The sequence below is a fragment of the Mizuhopecten yessoensis genome, unplaced genomic scaffold, assembly GCF_002113885.1.
Source record: "Mizuhopecten yessoensis strain PY_sf001 unplaced genomic scaffold, ASM211388v2 scaffold2307, whole genome shotgun sequence".
NCBI lineage: Eukaryota > Metazoa > Mollusca > Bivalvia > Pectinida > Pectinidae > Mizuhopecten > Mizuhopecten yessoensis.
This window is the reverse complement of record NW_018404481.1, coordinates 1,407,450-1,425,701: the sequence shown is the minus strand read 5'-3', so window position 1 is coordinate 1,425,701 and position 18,252 is coordinate 1,407,450. Positions and strand designations below refer to the sequence as shown.

General features: G+C 36.3%; 1 protein-coding gene across 1 annotated transcript; it reads right to left on the bottom strand.

Moving 5' to 3' along the window:
- Window positions 1–227: 227 nt before the first annotated feature.
- Window positions 228–18,238, bottom strand: LOC110445441 (elongation of very long chain fatty acids protein 4-like). Its single transcript, XM_021490076.1, has 9 exons — window positions 18,168–18,238; window positions 16,178–16,257; window positions 10,273–10,460; window positions 9,809–9,892; window positions 8,165–8,221; window positions 4,103–4,217; window positions 2,979–3,106; window positions 1,419–1,663; window positions 228–836 (listed from the first exon to the last, which is right to left on the bottom strand). The coding sequence occupies exons 2-9, from the start codon at window positions 16,233–16,235 to the stop codon at window positions 818–820; spliced, it is 894 nt and encodes a 297-aa protein (XP_021345751.1). The 5' UTR covers window positions 16,236–16,257; window positions 18,168–18,238; the 3' UTR covers window positions 228–817.
- Between the last annotated feature and the right edge of the window lie 14 nt (window positions 18,239–18,252).

Genomic DNA, 18,252 nt, shown 5'->3' with positions numbered 1-18,252 from the left:
CGTCACGTCAACCCTTAATTTAGCCTGTTATGTTAACACTGCAGTATGTACATGATATGGAGAACTGGATAAGAGAAAAAGAATCATTCGCCCCATTGTGGTAACATTGGGAACCTAAAGCCTCAGGGAAAAAAATCTTGAGTTGCCAAACATTCTGCAGAGCCTTGTGTTTAGCAACTTAAGAATCTTCCCCGTCAGGTTGAGATTCCCCTATCTCAGCCCCAAAGGGGTGAAGGATTCTATTAATCTTCATGTTGGTATCACCCTATAAATGTAATACAAATAACAAGCAAATTTCTGATAGTCCAATCCCAAGGAAAGGTATTCTCACACAGAACTGGTATATCTCACACAGAACTGGTAACATCTCACACAGAACTGGTAACATCTCACAAAGAACTGGTAAATCTAACACAAAACTTGTACATATCACACAGAACTGGTAAATCTCACACAGAACTGGTATATCTCACACAGAACTGGTAACATCTCACAAAGAACTGGTACATCTCACATAGAACTGGCAAATCTCACAAAATTGGTACATCTCACAAAAACTGGTTCACCTCACACATAACTGGTACATCTCACACAAAACTGGTACATCTCACACAAAATTGGTACATCTCACAAAAACTGGTACATCTCACACAAAACTGGTACATCTCACACAGAACTGGTAACATCTCACACGTGCCATCAGGCAATTCTCACAAAGAACAAGTGCATCTCACACAAAACATTAACTACTCACTTAGGACAGATATTTCTCACAATAAATAAATTCACACAATACCAGTAGTACAGTTCAAGGTCCTCAATTCTCATCATGTTTACTGCAATACAAAAGAAAAACCAATATTAATTCCCTCATAATTTTGACAAAACACATCTTTGCGAGAGAAGTATATGTTATGAATCCTATTGTTCCTTCAACTTTATGACTTTGAATGTATATATTATTAAACAGTTCAAATTTATTGGAGTTGGAATAAAGGATAAAATGGAAATAGAAGTACAAGACATAATGATTACATGCATTATATTATAAATACATCATATTACTTCATAAATGGTTCTTTTCCTTTCAATTCAGCCCCCCCCCCCCCTCCCTTACTTGCTACATAAAGTTTGTCTGATATCATTGCTTATCTGACCACTAATTCTATTCTTTAGATAGGTGACCGACTGTTGGCAAAACTGTCAGATTAAGTATTTAAGTTTGTTACACGCAAATATCAGCGGTAAGATATGAATTTTCTTCTTTATCATCATATCCCTAAATTAACATTTTTAATAAAAACATACCGGTATGTAAAACTGTAACCCTTGTTGGTATTTCTATTGAACATCCCATTGGGTGTTCAAATGATGACCTAATTATGGTAGAAATAAAGACCATTGTAAAATTCTCTCACCTGTTAATATTTCCGTTAGATACCCCGTTATGTGCCCCTTTGATGACCCTGTCGGGGGCCCCATCCTTGCGGGCCTTGACCTTGCCGGACTGTGCCTTCTTGGTGTAGGTTCGGTAGTAAAAGTTGGAGAAGAGAAGGATGTGGGACATGACATAGCAGATCAAAGCCACGTTGTACCCGTTAGGATAGCCGCAGCTCAAATAGAGCGAATACAGTGCGTGACCGAAGATCCACCAGAACTGTATCTGTTACGTAAAAACAAGTTTGGGAATTGGTCAGTACTTAACATAATATCATGCATATACTCATAATATCCAAAAGTAATCCGAGTATTACACGTTATTTTCATATGCTTGTGAAACAGAGCATATAATGCTATCATGATCCCGTCTGCCTGTCTGTTTGTCTGTCCATTTACACTTTCTTGTGTCCTGCAGTTTTTAAACAAATGATATACAACTTCGCATGTGTCATACCTTATCCTATAAAGATTTGCATAGCAACAAATCTTGATCCTGTGTCAATTTTTACAAGAGTTATGGCCCTTCCCTAGTTATTTTTTTTTTCCCCTTGGCATAACACTTTCTTGTAGTGTGAAGTTTGTGCCCGCAACTTGTCCCACAGGATAAAAACAAGCCAAAGAGCAAACTACACATGTGCATGTATCTACTTTGCACAGATACACATTCCACCAACTTCCACCAACTTGTTGCGGGCGTATTATGCTTCACTTGCGGTGCTCATTTTAATTCTGCTGAAACTGTGCCTAGCTAGCCAAAATATGTAAACTGTAAATAAGAAGTTGATTCTCAAACTTTCTATTCTTTCTTTTTGGGTTTTAACCTTTGGTGGTGATTTTACTCTATTGAATACCTTTGAGTATTTAACACCAATGCTAATGGATTGATAGGTGTTTCTCCCACCTTAGATAGGGATATCTCTTGTGATACACTGTGCTAGATTTTTTCTTTCTTGTTCAATCTGTCTGGCACCTTTACGTGACATTTTGCAGAATTTTCACGCAGCGATGTATTCATCCACCTGCTTATGCTTTCAAACATCCTGATGATGACAATCCTCATTATAAATATTCTATTTGGTCATTATATGTACTGTTTTGATGCTGTTAGATTCCTAATTTTGTAGATAAAATATGATCTACACTGTGGAATACATTTCCTTCTTTGTAAGGATGGACTACATTTTTACGTGGAAGCATTCAATTGTAGCTTTAGCAATGAAGAGTCCAAATGATATGAGGCCACTGATGGGATACTTTTAGACTCTGGTGAAATTGAAGAGGTTTTTTAACTGGATGGTCTGAGAATTTTGCTTTTACCTGTAACTTAAGGAGATAGGGTGATCTCATTCTTGGACGAGATTCTGTAACATCCCAACCTCAGCTTATGCCTCGGTTGGGATTATGTTACAGAATCTTAGCCCTTGATTGAGATTACCCAATCTTGCTATATTACAGGTTAGAGATTTTATTGATACCCTCTAAAATAGACCCAGAAATTCCCCAGATCAGCTCACATTCTATACCTGAAACACACTTACCAGCTGTAGAGCTGTCATATATCGCTTCCACCACAGAAACTTCTGCATGTGAGGCCCCATGGCGGCCAGGAAGTAGTAGGTATACATTAGGATGTGGATAAAACTGTTGATACTCCCAGACAGGTAAGCTGTGTAAATGTAAATGAGCAATTACATAAACATTGTGGCTATTAATAAATTAATTATCTAAATAATTTCTAAATGTTAAAATACATGATAGTTGTATTTACTTCTTTTTCAGAGAAACTATGCATATTATGAATACATCATGTACATGTGTAATGTTATTTAATGAGTACACCCCTGAAAACACATTTGAACTCCTCCAATTCAAAGGTTGGAATAGTTAATTATGAAATTTCAGGGGTGAAATGCAAGGGATAGAAATATCTTTTTAGCATACTTGGAATGTGCCAGACAAATTCAGAGGTTAGTAGTAAGCTATTTGATTGGTTTCAGGTGTAACTTGTCCTTTGAAGATTAATAAAAGAGTCAATGTAGGTTTGTCAGATACAGATATTTTACAGGAGGGTGTAGAATTTCGGTAAAAACCGAGTCTTTGCCGAGGTTCTGACACCAAATTTTCCACCCGGTGGTAGAAATCCATATCCAACATACTTGTATAATGATTTTACTTTTTTTCTCCACCCACTGAACCAAAATTTTGGTAAAACATGACACAGACTATATACAAATGCAACACTAAATATAGCAAAATGTCTAGATTATTTATATGCAAACTAATACCACATTTCAAAAGAGTAGAACATAGTAAGGCATACCATAGGTACCGTATACCTCAAATTACAAGATCACAAAAGACCCTCAGGGCAAGCTTGTAGAATAATTCGTCTGTTCTTGAGGTGGTATGATTTGCCAGCGGCAACATTGCCTCAGTCAGTTAAACAGATACAATCCGATATTAAAAAAAATATTGGTTGCATTTGAAATCTGATGGAAAAAAGAGTAATAGATTTTTCTTTGAAACATTTCTAAACTCAATACTCAAGCTCTATACATGTATCAAAATATCCTATTAATCACAAATTCAGTCTTGTTTTGAAAAACAGAATGTCTAAATTGTACAATCTCACCCAATAGTGTTGTCTTGAGTACAAACTTACATTCCCCTCCAGGTACAAATTTGACTCCAATCCACCAGAGTAGAGGCATGGTAGAGTGATGGTATACGTGTAGAAAGGATATCTGTTGGTTCTTTTTACGCAGGACGAAGAAAAACTGTTAAAATAGGAAGAATATATAGGTATATGTTGGACACAAGCTTTTCACTATAAGGACAAACAGACAAAGTAATTTATACACCTACATATCAACAGGTGAAGAAATTTGGTCCCAATTTTTTTTGAGAACAAAAGAAGTAGAAAAAACTATACTTCAACAAAATCTCTCAATAAGGAGGAAATGACCCATCCCTACCTCGCCTCCATGGCCAGGGCATGGCCCCCATCCTTACCTTGCGTCCAGAACATGACCCAATCCCTGTCCCACCACAAGCCTATAAATGAATCCCTAATTGCCCCCAGGATATAAACCCTTCTCTGGACCCTAGGACAAGGTTCAAAGGTTAAAGGTTCAAATATTTTATTTTCGTGTCAAAAACATAGTATTCATAAAATCACAGCCAAAATGACTTATTAGACACGTTATAATTATATTAGAGCAATCACACTATTTACTATCTTCAGACATGTAATGTTATTAACCAGTCTTTGTAAAAACAATTGTGCTTGATAAAATTTTATTTGTAGCAGGACTATAATTTGCATATATATATAATACCGTGTACCCCAACAGGGTAAGAGATATACAAGAGTGGTTGGGCCTATCCCTACCGACAAATTATATATCCCCCACCCCATACCTGCACATCTAATTATAATACATAATTTAGTATGGGAGAAACATAGTTCTTCTCCTCCACATAAGAGAAAGTTGGGTAGCTAGTGTCTTTTGGAGAACTGGTTCACACATCACATATCTGAACTGTTCAAATTTGTTCATATCATTGAAAAATTCATATACATTGTTTGCTTTTGTTAAAATTACAGATCTAAGATCATCATAAAATATACATTCCATTAAAAAATGATACTCGTTTTCTACATCATTGTTGCACAATTTACATAACCTATTATTGACAGGAATCACAGGTCGGGCATGCCTACCTTATTCAATTTCAAGGGGCAAACAACCACATCTAAAGTTAAATAAAAAAACACTTTTACATTTGAGATGTACGTACAGATTTTACACAATCGCTAGTGACAGGCTCATACTTGTAAGTTCTATACGTACGCAGTTTATTACCATTTACATTGTTTGTGTCATCCCACAAAGACAACTGCCACTTATCATCATCTTCAAAACTCAGGACATTCTTAATATCCTTCATACATTTGTACGTTGATGTATTAAAACTTCACTCAAGTTTTTCTCCGCTATCAGACTATCAACCCGAGAGTCCCAGGATTTTCTAATAGAACATGACCATTTATGAATTGTCTGCAGTAATCTGCTATCATCACAATTCTTTATACGAAAATATAGTCTAAAAACTTCAGTTAATTGGTTAACTTCACATGAATTCCAACCCATGTCTCCTCGAAGGGCTACATTACTTGCTTTTCTAGCAGCACCCATAACTCTAACCTTCTTTGGCACCTAGGATATATAGCTTCATCCCTATCTGATCCCAAAGACATGGCCCCATTCCTAACTCATCCCCAGGACATGAATCCATTCCTATCTGGCCCCCAAGACAAGACCCAACCCCTTCCTTGCCCCTGAAAAATATCTTTGAAATCTAGACACAGTGTAAGGCTACTGATGAATGTGCTTTCTGAAAAGGAAAACCCAGTCCCTTTGTAAACAAAACCGTTGGCACTGCATGAGCACCATGACCAAACTACTGTCAAAGACATTGATGTGTTTTTCTCCAACTCATCACAATCAAATTCTCATAACAAGATTTGCCAATTTTTACATATGCTTGTGGTAATTAATTTGCTGCATTTATTATAATTAGCTCACCTGTGAGCTTATGCCATACCGTTGTGTCTGTCAACATTTTCTTTAAACAACCTCTTCTTCTTAACCAATGATTGAAATTCAACTAAATTTGACTGGAAGCATCCCTAGGTGGTGGGGATTCAAAATTGTACAAATGGTGGGGCTGACCCCCCAGGGGGCTGAGGGGCCAAAAGGGGGCAATTTGGCTATATTGCTATAAACGACTTCTTCTGTAGAACTATGCCATGGATATTGATCATATTTGGTCGGAAGCATTCATAGGAGGCAGGGATTCAAAATTGTACAAATGATGGGGCTGACCCCCCGGGCTAAGGGGTGGGGCCAGAAAAAGTGTATTACTTGGAAATGGTTGAGATCCCCACCATATAACCATGGTATACAATTGCTGAGTATGAAGAGAAGAATGCACATTTGCTTCCAGGATGGCCCTAGGGTCTGGCCCCCCCCTTGGAGACATAGTCCCCGGGCCATAACTTTAAAATGTTGAGATCGCCACCCCAAAACTATATATACAAATGCTGGGCATAAAGAGATGAATGCAGTCATGATATCAGAATAGACCCTGGGGTCTGACCGAACCCCTAGGGACCTAGTTTCTTAGTCACAGCTTGGAAACAGTTGAGAGGCCCACCCTATAACCTTATATACAATTGCTGAGTATAAAGAGACGATTGCACATATGCTTCCAGGATGGCCTTGGGGACTGCCCCACCATTGGAGACTTAACCCCTGGGTCATAAATTTGAAATGGTTAAGATCTCCACCCCAAAACTTTATATATACAATTGTTGGGCATAAAGAGACCAATGCAGTCATGATATTAGAAATGCAGACTTAACCCCTGGGTCATAACACGATATTAGAATTGATCCTGGGGTCTGGCCATAACCCTGGGGACCTTGTTTCTGAGTCAAAGCTTGGAAACAGTTGAGATCCCCACCCCATAACCATACCTAAAATTGCTGGGTATGAAAAATATAATACAGATATGCTACAAGGATTGGCCTTGAGGTACGGCATATTCCTTTGATCTCATTTGGAGAATATTTTGCCTTGATTGCATATGTATCCAGGTGAGCGATACAGGCCCTCTGGGTCTCTTGTTACAAGAGTGAAACAGATAGCATGCCCCTCAAGGGAAGCTATTGTCATGATTACACTGAAGTACACAGCTGAGCCAGAGTTTCTATCCACCTACCCCAGGGGTGTTGTTGTCATGGTTACAATGAAGCATATATATCACCATGGTAACAGTTTTCTCCGACTACCTATATACACAGTTGAGCAAGAGTTTCTAACCGCTACCCCATGGACGTTGTTGTCATGGTTAAAATGAAGTATGTATCACCATGGTAACAGTTTTCTCTGACTACCATGTTACACAGTTGAGCCCAAATTTCTATCCCCTAGCCCAGGGACATTGTTTCCATGGTTACAATGAAGAATGTATCAACATGGTAACAGTGCCCTCTGACTACCATGATACACAGTTTAGCTAGAGTTTATATCCCCTACCCCAGGGATGTTGTTGTCATGGTTACTATGAAGTATATATCACCATGGTAACAGTTTTCTCTGACCACAGATACACAGCTGAGCCAGAGTAACTATCAATGTTTAATGAGACCATGAGTCATCAGTCATGTACTTCCTGATCACCAACACTTCCTACACAGATGCCAGCTGCGTTGTTTCCTGTCTGTATAAAGCAATTAACTGGCTTGTGACAATTGTGTAAAACTTGATCTATACATATTGAAATTCAAGCAGCGATGTTTACGCGAATTTCATACCATTCCTCTTTTGTGCAGTGGTTCATTAGAAATATCTAGTGTTTTTCTCAATTATCTAACCAAATATTCTCCATTTGGCACTGTCACTAGTAAACTTATAACGCTAGAATATCAATAATTTGTTTGAAATGCATTTCAACACATTTGACCCTTGTGACCTTGAATGTGGGTCAAGGTAAATTATTTGATATGATTTATAAGCCCTTCATCCCAGTAACCTATGGATCAAGTACCACTACTCTATGCTTTTTAGTTTATTAAAGTTGTATACAAGGGATATGGTTTTTAATGATCAGCATTTTATAAATGAATGGAACTCAATATCAGTTGTATTTTACTTACTGTATCCATGAATTCTATTATCTTGGAGAAGTAGTACCACCAGCATACCTTTGCCAGCTGAAAAGAATACAAAATTAAAGCTGTGAAGTTGAACTAATTCACCCCTGAAATTTCAAAATGAACTATTCTAACCATTGAATTGGAAGAGTTCAAATGTGTCCGGAGGAGTGAATGAGTTCAAAAAGTAGCATGATTTAATTAACAAAATGTAAACAGACCCTACTGACAACATATATTGTTTTGATGTATTGAATAGAATATGTTTTAACTGTCACAACATGTACAGTTCCCATTAAAGTAAAACAAATGAAGTAATGAAATAAATTCCCGTTAATAACTTTTTTCTATCCTTTGATATATCTACTTGCAACAAAATACAGTCATCAAATACTGGTGTATTCAAATAATTATAACATTAAAAAAAATCAGATTTTAGAGAAAACATCTTTTTGCAAATACAATATTGATGGTTTTTTATACCATAGTTATAAATTCTTTATACCTAGTTATAAAATCTTTATACCATAGTTATAAATTCTTTATACCTAGTTATAAATTCTTTATACCATAGTTATAAATTCTTTATACCATAGTTATAAATTCCAGTAAATTTTGTTCACTTTTCATAAAAAGGTATAATCATACATGCCATAACTTTCCAGAGCAGAATAGTGAAATAAGTAAAATAATTTCAGTGAGTTCTGGTAAAAAATATTGAGATTTTTTTCTCTGAGTAAGTGAGAAATTAGTGTGACATTCACAACAGAAATAATATTGCAGATAACATAGAATTATCCCATTATGCTATTCTGTAGCTTCTACTTACTGTGTTGGAACCAATAAGGATGAGTTGTAGTTATTTTAAATAATTTTAGAGAAGTAAATTATATGTGACATGATTGATAAAGCTATCAACATTTTAAAGTAAACATATCACAATACCTCCAGCAGATGATATTATTATAAGACTCTTTCATGCTGAGGGGTTTTCAATTAAGGCTTCGGGTTTTGCCAAATTTGAAAATCCCGAGGGTGGAATTTCCCTATCCTACACCCTTGGGCATGAAAGAGTATTTTTCTCTCATTCCAACCACAGGAATAAGCTCAGAAACCATTGAAAACGCGTTTTAACTGGCCACCATTTTGAAAATATATATTTTTTCCCTGAACATTTTAGACGAAAACAAATTAGCAAGCCAGGTTTAGCATATCCCATGTTTGCATTGGGAAGAAAAATTAATCACCTCTTTCGAACGTGTTCAGTTAATGTATTGTTTTTTTAAAAGGTTTTAATTACATCCCGTCGCCTTTTCCGCAATGCGGCATCAGACAGTTCCAAATTTGTGACATCACGTCATTGTTGAGCCATTGTGACGTCACGTCAAGTGAAATGGGGTGTAAGATAGAAATTTCCTACACCCCTTTCTTACCCTGGACAGCTCTATCTTACACACAAGGAAATGAGAGAAAATAATATCATCCACTTTTGTTTCATATTGCAAGTCAATACTTTAGCGGCATGGCTCTATCGATAGAATACAGTATGCACTCAGGGTCACATAGTCTCTTGAACAGCAGGTGTAACTGTATCCTAAAGGGATACTTTGGCAAATATCGTGTGTACTTTAATACTCAATGTCTTACCCTGAGAGGCAGTTCGTTGGTAGAATAATCCATGGTTTGACACCCTTTATTAAAAGCAGGATTCAACCATGATGTCATCAAAAACTGTCAAACACATAAAATAACAGAAAATTTCATGAATTTTTAACAGTTTCAATGTATCAATTCAAATTTTGGCACCATCAAAAGTTCTTAACTTGTGATGTCGTCTGTTTCTGAGGAACACCATCTTGATTTAGTTCAAGATATTAAGATGTAGTTAAATGCAAAACTTGGAGGGACGACAATCTAAACACCACCACATAAGCTCACACTGGTACTTCATAGTGTTGATTTTTACAAAAACTTTACAAATTTACTGGTACATCAATTTTGGTATTGATTAACTATACACATTTTCGCGTAGAATATAATTTCCTCATTCACTATAATGAACATATGAAATATTGTACAAGTAAAGCAAACTGAAAATGTCGGAGATTTACCTCGTAAAATATGTAAGCATTAAGGAGAACGAGACAGAAGTTGTAAACCATAAGGCCGTTTTTTATTTCCAGTGCCTTTCTGTCCCGCATCCATCGCTGACCCTGTATGACGAGGATAAGGTACAAGATCACCAGAGACACCGTCGGCCAGGGTGATGTCATCAACAACCATCCCGATGTACGTGGATCTGGAACGAAAACAGAAATTCTCTACATTAATGATAATTTAATATCAATGCCATTTAATATAAAAAATAAATAATGTGGTTTCATATTTGCTTCCAAATCCTGTACAAAAAAAACATGAAGGTAACACATAACCTGAACTCTAATACCGGTCAAAGGTATATAAAGTAACATATAACCTTAATTAATGTAATATAATATAGAACCTTGATTTTAATATTATCTAAGGTATAGATAAAGTAGACTATAACCTTAACTTAAACACAGATCACAGGTATATGTTAGGTAGCATAAAGCCTTAACTCTAACACAGATCACAGGTATATGTAAGGTAGCATAAAGCCTTAACTCTAACACAGATCACAGGTATATGTAAGGTAGCATATAGCCTTAACTCTAACACAGACCACAGGTATATGTAAGGTAGCATAAAGCCTTAACTCTAACACAGATCACAGGTATATGTAAGGTAGCATAAAGCCTTAACTCTAACACAGATCACAGGTATATGTAAGGTAATATAAAAATCATACATCTTCCAGATTTATATTCAACCTCTGGACATTTTAAAATCTTCCACTTCCCCTTTTTTATCTGGATCTTTTTTCGTTATCTGTTTTAATCACCATTGTATTAGAAAATAAATGCATGACAAAAAACACAAAATCGGGAAAACAATTTACAATTGGGAGGGACGGTAGTCTAGTGGTAGGACACTGGGCTCGTGACCAAAGGATTGCAGGTTCAAGTCACGGCACTGCCTTGTATCTTTGAGCAAGATACTTTATTCCTCGTGTTCCAGTCTACTCATGATCAGCTATAGATGAATATGTGGTTGGGCAGTGCTAGATTTGTTCATAGACCTAAATTTACTTTAGGTCTCTGATTTGTTGAATGCTAGCTGTGAGCGCTGAAATGGCAGCACCAGCTGTATGCTCCCAAGGGAGTTGAGAAAGTTATTAGCTGCTTGCAAAGGCCCTATAATCAGGGATAACAATTTGTGAATCGCTTTGAGACCACCTATGAACTAGGTTGTGATAAAGCAGTATATAACCTCGAATTATCATTGTCATCATTATAATTGCAGATGACACTGATCTGGGAAGTAAAAACATGGCCATGACATGAATCTGAATACATTTACTATTTTAAAAAACATCATTAAAAATGAAAGTGATGAAAAGCAAATAAAAAATGTATAACTTGGTCAGTGTACATACAACATTAAGATGTCAATTTTGATATTGATGTGACAATTGTATATATATGTATACATACATGTATATATATACACATAATCTATCAATAACATTTTGAAATACAAGGATGTTTAACCTCTCTATAATAAAAGACAGCTGATATCTATAAAATATAGAAAACAGATATGATCTGACGACATCAATCGGGTGCACACATGCCAGAATTCTTGGAGATCAATCAGTGACTAAAACCTCCCTTATTTTCACCTCAATTCCCAATGATTGTAAAACTCATAGGGAATTGAGGTGAAAATAAGGGAGGTTTTAGTCGCGACGTTTTTCACAGCAAAAAGTCGCGGCGTTTTTCACGGCAAAAAGACTATTTTACTCAACTAAATTATTGAAATAAAGCACAATTTTTTTAAGTAAGGAACTTCATTTTGACTTTGACAGGTTTTTTTTGTATAAATTGAAATTGATTATATACATTTAATAGGATAAAGTTAATAAAACAAAATATCACATAGTTGAGATATACTGGGGAAGCAGATTTTACTTCGAGTTAACAACAACAGGAAAATGGTTTGAGGACTTTCCATAAATTCATGTTCCACGCCGTGGGACTTTATCGGAGGTGAATTAAAATCCGTGAGATGTTGCCTCACGCCGTGAGTTCTGGCATGTATATGTGGGTGGTTGGTTGGCACAGTGGATAGCGCAGTGGCACTCAGGGGTCTTAGCGTGGAAGGAAACCAGAGTACCTGGAGAAAACCCACATTGCCGGACAAGTGACCCCATATCATTTTTTTCGCGTCCCATCAGAGAATTGAACCCAGGGCGTCTTGGTGAAAGGCGAGTGCATTATCCAATGTGCCATCTGATCACACAACAGTGTCTAATGTCGAGGTAACGGGTTGTAATCATGATATGTGACCAGCAAAGTCAACTGTGACAGACAAACTATGCATATAAATATACGATATGTTAGCATTGATTCGGTTAATGACGCAAAGCATTTCCTTACCTATGCACTTTTCAATTTGTCATCATTGTTTTGACGCTGACAAGACATGTCAACATCAAAGTTGCTGATTGTTGTCATGTTGTCATCCATGTTTATATTATAATCACTTCTATATTAAAATGGCTGCACTAGTGGACTCCTCTACAAAGCCATCGACTGCATGGGGACACATTAAATACAGTAAACTACAAATGCTGGACCTCTCGTTCTTAGGCATGGACAGGTCTACAAATAACTTTTTCTACTTTTTCTCTCTCGATAGTGTTAAATATAGGGGTAAATCTGCTCCCTGAAAAGAAGTTATGGCCCGGACAATAAATTTGATTTTTGACCTCAATGTGATCTTGACCTTAGGCACACATACCAAAAATATGCCATGTGTCACACCACCTTTCTACCTTACATATATCCCATTGAACCATATCAAACTTCAGGAAGGCAGAAGTTATGGTGAATTTAACTTCTGACCTCATTAATATTTTGACCATAATCTTGGGCATGCAGACCTACATATATCCCTAAAATTTCATTGAGTTATCCTGGGAAAGACAGAAATGATTGGCCCAGATAATGAATTTGACCTCTGACCTAAATGTGCCCTTGACCTTATAAGGCATACAGACCAAAAAGTGGTATGTGACACACTGTCTTACCATCTTACATATATCGCTAAATTTTCATTGAGTCAGAAAGTACGGCCCAGATAATGATTTTGACCTTTGACCTCAATGTCACCTTGAACTTGATGAACGCACAGACCCAATAAAGGTATACCCAATACCCTGTCTACCCATCCTTCATATTTCCCTAAAATTCTATTCTGAAGCTATCTTCAGCCAATCAGAAGTTATGACCTGAACCTTTCAGACACACAAACAAAATGGTGATTTTATATACATTGTACCAGCATGCTCTCCAAATCTTTTTCCTGGAGCATAAAACTAATTAAAAATTATGAAGTTCATTGATACTTCGACTTCGTAATTGAATGAATTTAAACATATTAGGGCTTGATCAATAATATTACTTGTGAAATCAGAAGAGATGTCTGCATAGTACTACCAACAGGGGGGACCCAGGAATTAATTTTGGGTGTTGCCCAAAATTTTAAACTCAGAAAAAGACTCAAAAAACTAATAAATTATAATTGTCATGGCGGTTGCACAGGTATACTACTTTCTGGCACCAAACAATATATAGAACTTCATTATTTCTGAGATTGTGACAATTGTAATTTGCCTGCCGAGCAGAGCGAGGCGATTTTTTTTTCTGAAGATGTAATACTAAACTTGTTCAAGCACTGCCAAGCGTAGAAAGCTAGAATTTATCGGACATTATTTCCATTGTCAAACAGATCGAATAAGGCATAGAATAGTTTTCTGAGTTTGCGATATTATTCCAGGTTATATTTTATAACATAGAGTATTTATATTTTATGATGGCCTCTGAAACAATGGTAAAAATGTTGGTTTTTGGTTTAAATGTTGGTGTTTGTGTCATGCCTTTCATGTGCATGTAGTTTAGGCGAGCATTTTGGCAATTCAATATTGATTTATTTTGTCATAAATATGAATTATGATTTGACTGTTTGTCTTTTATTGTGAATTTGTATGCATGCATATGTACATTTACAAGGGCAACACTTGTTGAAAAGGATATATATACATGCCAGGCTTTTGATGAAAAAGGTGGATGCTTTTATTGTCTTTGAAATTTTTGAAATTTACATTTTTTAATAGGTATAATAAATCACTCCTGGTGATCATGTGTACATGAAACCACAGGTGAAAATACAGGTTTATATCTATCATGAAATGGACTCTACCTTTGAAATAACAATTAACATATATACCTAATTCCAACAGATGGTTTATCCTCTCTCAACGGACAGGGTGATCACCAACCACACCGTGACATTAGAACAATACGATTAGTATAGGTAGCCTTCATCACTGACCTGATTGGAGACCCTACTAATATATAAACAAAAGAGGATTAATCCCCTATTGTTTAGAGTATAAGTAGTTGACCCCTTGTTTGTGCAACTGCACCCTTAGGAATATAGATATTCAAACTGCTGCTTGCCATAGAAATTCATAATTCATGGGATGGTTGCATTTGATATTAAAAGAAAATCCCATATGAAAAAGAGGAAAATCTTCAAAAACCTAAGTCCAGGTAATTTTTGGACACAGAAAAAAGGGTGTTGCCCGGGCAACTAGGGCAACACCCCTGGGTCCGCCACTGACCAATAATACAGTTGTCTTGCAGTCAAATCAGTGTTTTAGGGGATAGATTGGCCCTTTAATCCAGTCATCTTACAATCCTGTCAATTTATCGACACTTTACTGTACACACTGAAATATTATACATAAATGTTGTGTATATAATTACCTGGCTATAGTGAGGGTGTTAGCACTTAATATGTCAGCCCGCGGCATTAACATCGGGTTTGGGTAATTATTGCTTGAGGTTAAGGCATAATAGCTCATTGTCTCAAAGCTGGTAAAGGGTGGTTATCATTTAATCATATCGCGTACCGAAGTGACCAGGTGTGATAGAAAGTATGTTAGAAAATGTTTGTTTTGTTTTTTAAATGTGAATGCAGGTTAATTTCCAGATGTCATAGTCAAAACTATGTCCCTCAGTTTTTATAGTATATACATCTTAATCATAAACAAAATGACAGTAAAATATTTATTTTCAATTTAGTTATCGAACGTATGCATGAAAAGGGGGTTCATTTTACTGTAACTGCATTATAATTTGTCTATGTGGAGTGTTTAGTAAAGTACTTAAGTGATTGTCATGGCAGTTGACATCAAAATAATGAATGGCATTATCGAGGATACAGGGGAAATCTTCGAATTTGAGAGCATTGGGCCATTTCAGTCAATTTTTAGTCAATATCAAAAAAATTAAAAGAAAATAAGGAAATGGAGGGGTCAATTTCAGTTTTGGGAAGTCAATGGCTCCATGGCCCCCTCAAGGATTATCCCCAAGGGAATATTAAAAAAAACAAAAAAACATAAGTGTATCAAAACCAAAAGCATCGATTACAAACATTTTTTTATATAGCTAATTAAGTACAGGTGAGAGCTACATTGTACTTGATTTGGAAGTGAATCTGGTATGCATTGCCTACAGCACAGGCAGTATGCAAGAAATTACGGTTTGGTGGTCGAGTGGCGCAGTGGATAGCTAGCACATGCCTTTCACCAAGGCGGCCGGGGTTCAATTCCCCGATCGGACGTGAAAAGGTATGGGGTCATGCACCTGCTCGACGATGTGGGTTTTCTCCCACAAGAACAGCCCCTGCATGCTAACATCGGGGCCAACAAGAGTGATTAATATAAGTTGTACTAACTTGTTTTCGTAATGGTTGTAAAATAAATAAAGTTTACATTAAAAACAAAAGAAATTATGATAACCGATTGATTCTTGCCAATTAACAGCACAGCTGATACAATGTAATTTTGGCCTAGAATATATTTACCTGTTGCATCTTTCATTACCCAGTTATACTCATGGTAGATTCTAGTTAGTGACCACATCTTTACAGGTGGCTACCAGAATCTGAAAATAGAATACAAATACCGGTAAGTTTTTACCTAAATTGTTACCATAGAAGTAAATAAAGAGCGATGTCAGGGAATCAACATTGTAAAAAATGTATTTGCAGTTTTTTTTATATTCTTGATAAAAAAAAAATCAATGACAGTGTTTTTATATAAATTAAACAAAAATTGAAACTGCAAACAAACTTTTTTAAGGATTGGCCTTATGAGTACATGTTCATTGTGAAAGAAGCAAACTGACAAATAAGTTCTCAGGACTTTCCTCATCCGTCATAGTTTTCATAGATCCATTTGAGGATGGAATAATAGAATATTCCCCTACTTTGAGGGTGTGACAGAAATCTCCAACCCGAGAGGTGATGTTTTTGGGTTGTCTAACCCGAGGCTCGGTATGTTTTCTTTCCTTTTAACTACCTATATTGTTTTAGATTCATGAAATTCATCTTCACCTAAGAATAACCTTCGTATGCTGATGGGGTCGACTGTAAATCACAAAGTTTCACAAGGAGCAAGACTTAGATATAAAAGTCAATAATGCAAGACCAGTATCTACTGACATAAATCTGTACATGACCAAAGTGACTATCGTGAAAGTCAGTTAGACTTGTCATGCTTTTTCATGTACATGTAAAATGTAGTAAATACCTGAGCTGGTGCGAATTTATCAAATACTGTACAGGAATAATTATTATACATGTTCATTTCAGTTGATATCTTTTACACTATTGGTTCTAGAACAATAGCCTCATATTTCTCAGATATCTGTATATGTTGTCTTGGAAGTACTCCTGAAATGCCAGGAGACAATTTGTAAAGAGGGGGAGTGTGTAACCAGGTTGTCCCAGCGTGCGCATTTGTGCATGTAACACATGCATAGGCACTGGCTTCAGACCCGTGTCACCTGGCTACTGTCACGTGGTCCGGGCTAGGCGGAGCGGCTACGGGTGACCAACATAGTCATTCCGACGGCACCCCTGCATCAGAGCATATGTACCATAGAAACATGTATATAGCAGCCAGTAAGCTTCCTGGTGTCTCTAGTAAGCATTCATCATGATGCTATCTGTCCATATTTATCTATGTATATATATGTACATGTAGTGAGTATGATTGGTGAGAGATATTAATAGGTATGAGTCCAGAAAGAGAGTGTAGAGCGAATGACTATTTGTAATGTAATATGTTATTACATATGTTGTAAGCCTAAATTCCTTCGAGGGAATAAAACCCGAAACTAATAAGAAGCATTGGAGTATATATAATTTTGTGAAGTCCAATATTGTTTACATACACAATACAAGAGGTTGACAAAACGCATTTGCAATCACAATCCTTCTCCCTATAACTACATTTGTAAGCCTGTGATGAAACATTACACATGTAAATATAAAACTGGAGTTTAACTTTATATATATAACTATAATGTTTCTCTTTAACAGTCTTAAAATATTATCATGATGATGACTGCATGATTATAGCCACAGGTGCTGGTCACACTCAAATGGTATGTACATACATGTACTATTGTAATATAGTTTTCATTGATAATATCACTGTAATAATAGCAACGTAAATATGCTATATATATAGGTAATTATAATTAATTAATAGGTGATCAGGACTATTTGTACAAAAATCCCCGTTGAATTCGTCGTTATGAACAGAATTATCTGGCTGATTCCGGATATATCGTTGACATATCTGATCTGCAATGCAAAAGTGTTGTGCATAACAGTATCGTATACGGTACAGCTGTCAGTTGTATCTTATCGGTTGTAAACACGTGGTTCGATCTAACTCCTGAAACGTGAAATTACAGTTTTATATATATGTATCTTTATTTTAAAAACGCACAACAGATAGTGTTATATTAACATTGCGTAATTAAATATGATTAAGTTAACATACCTGCAAGTGCAACAAAGCGTTACGGTGTTGAATGGAAAATGGTTTCCCTGGTGAACGTAAACATGTGTGGAACACAAACTTGGAA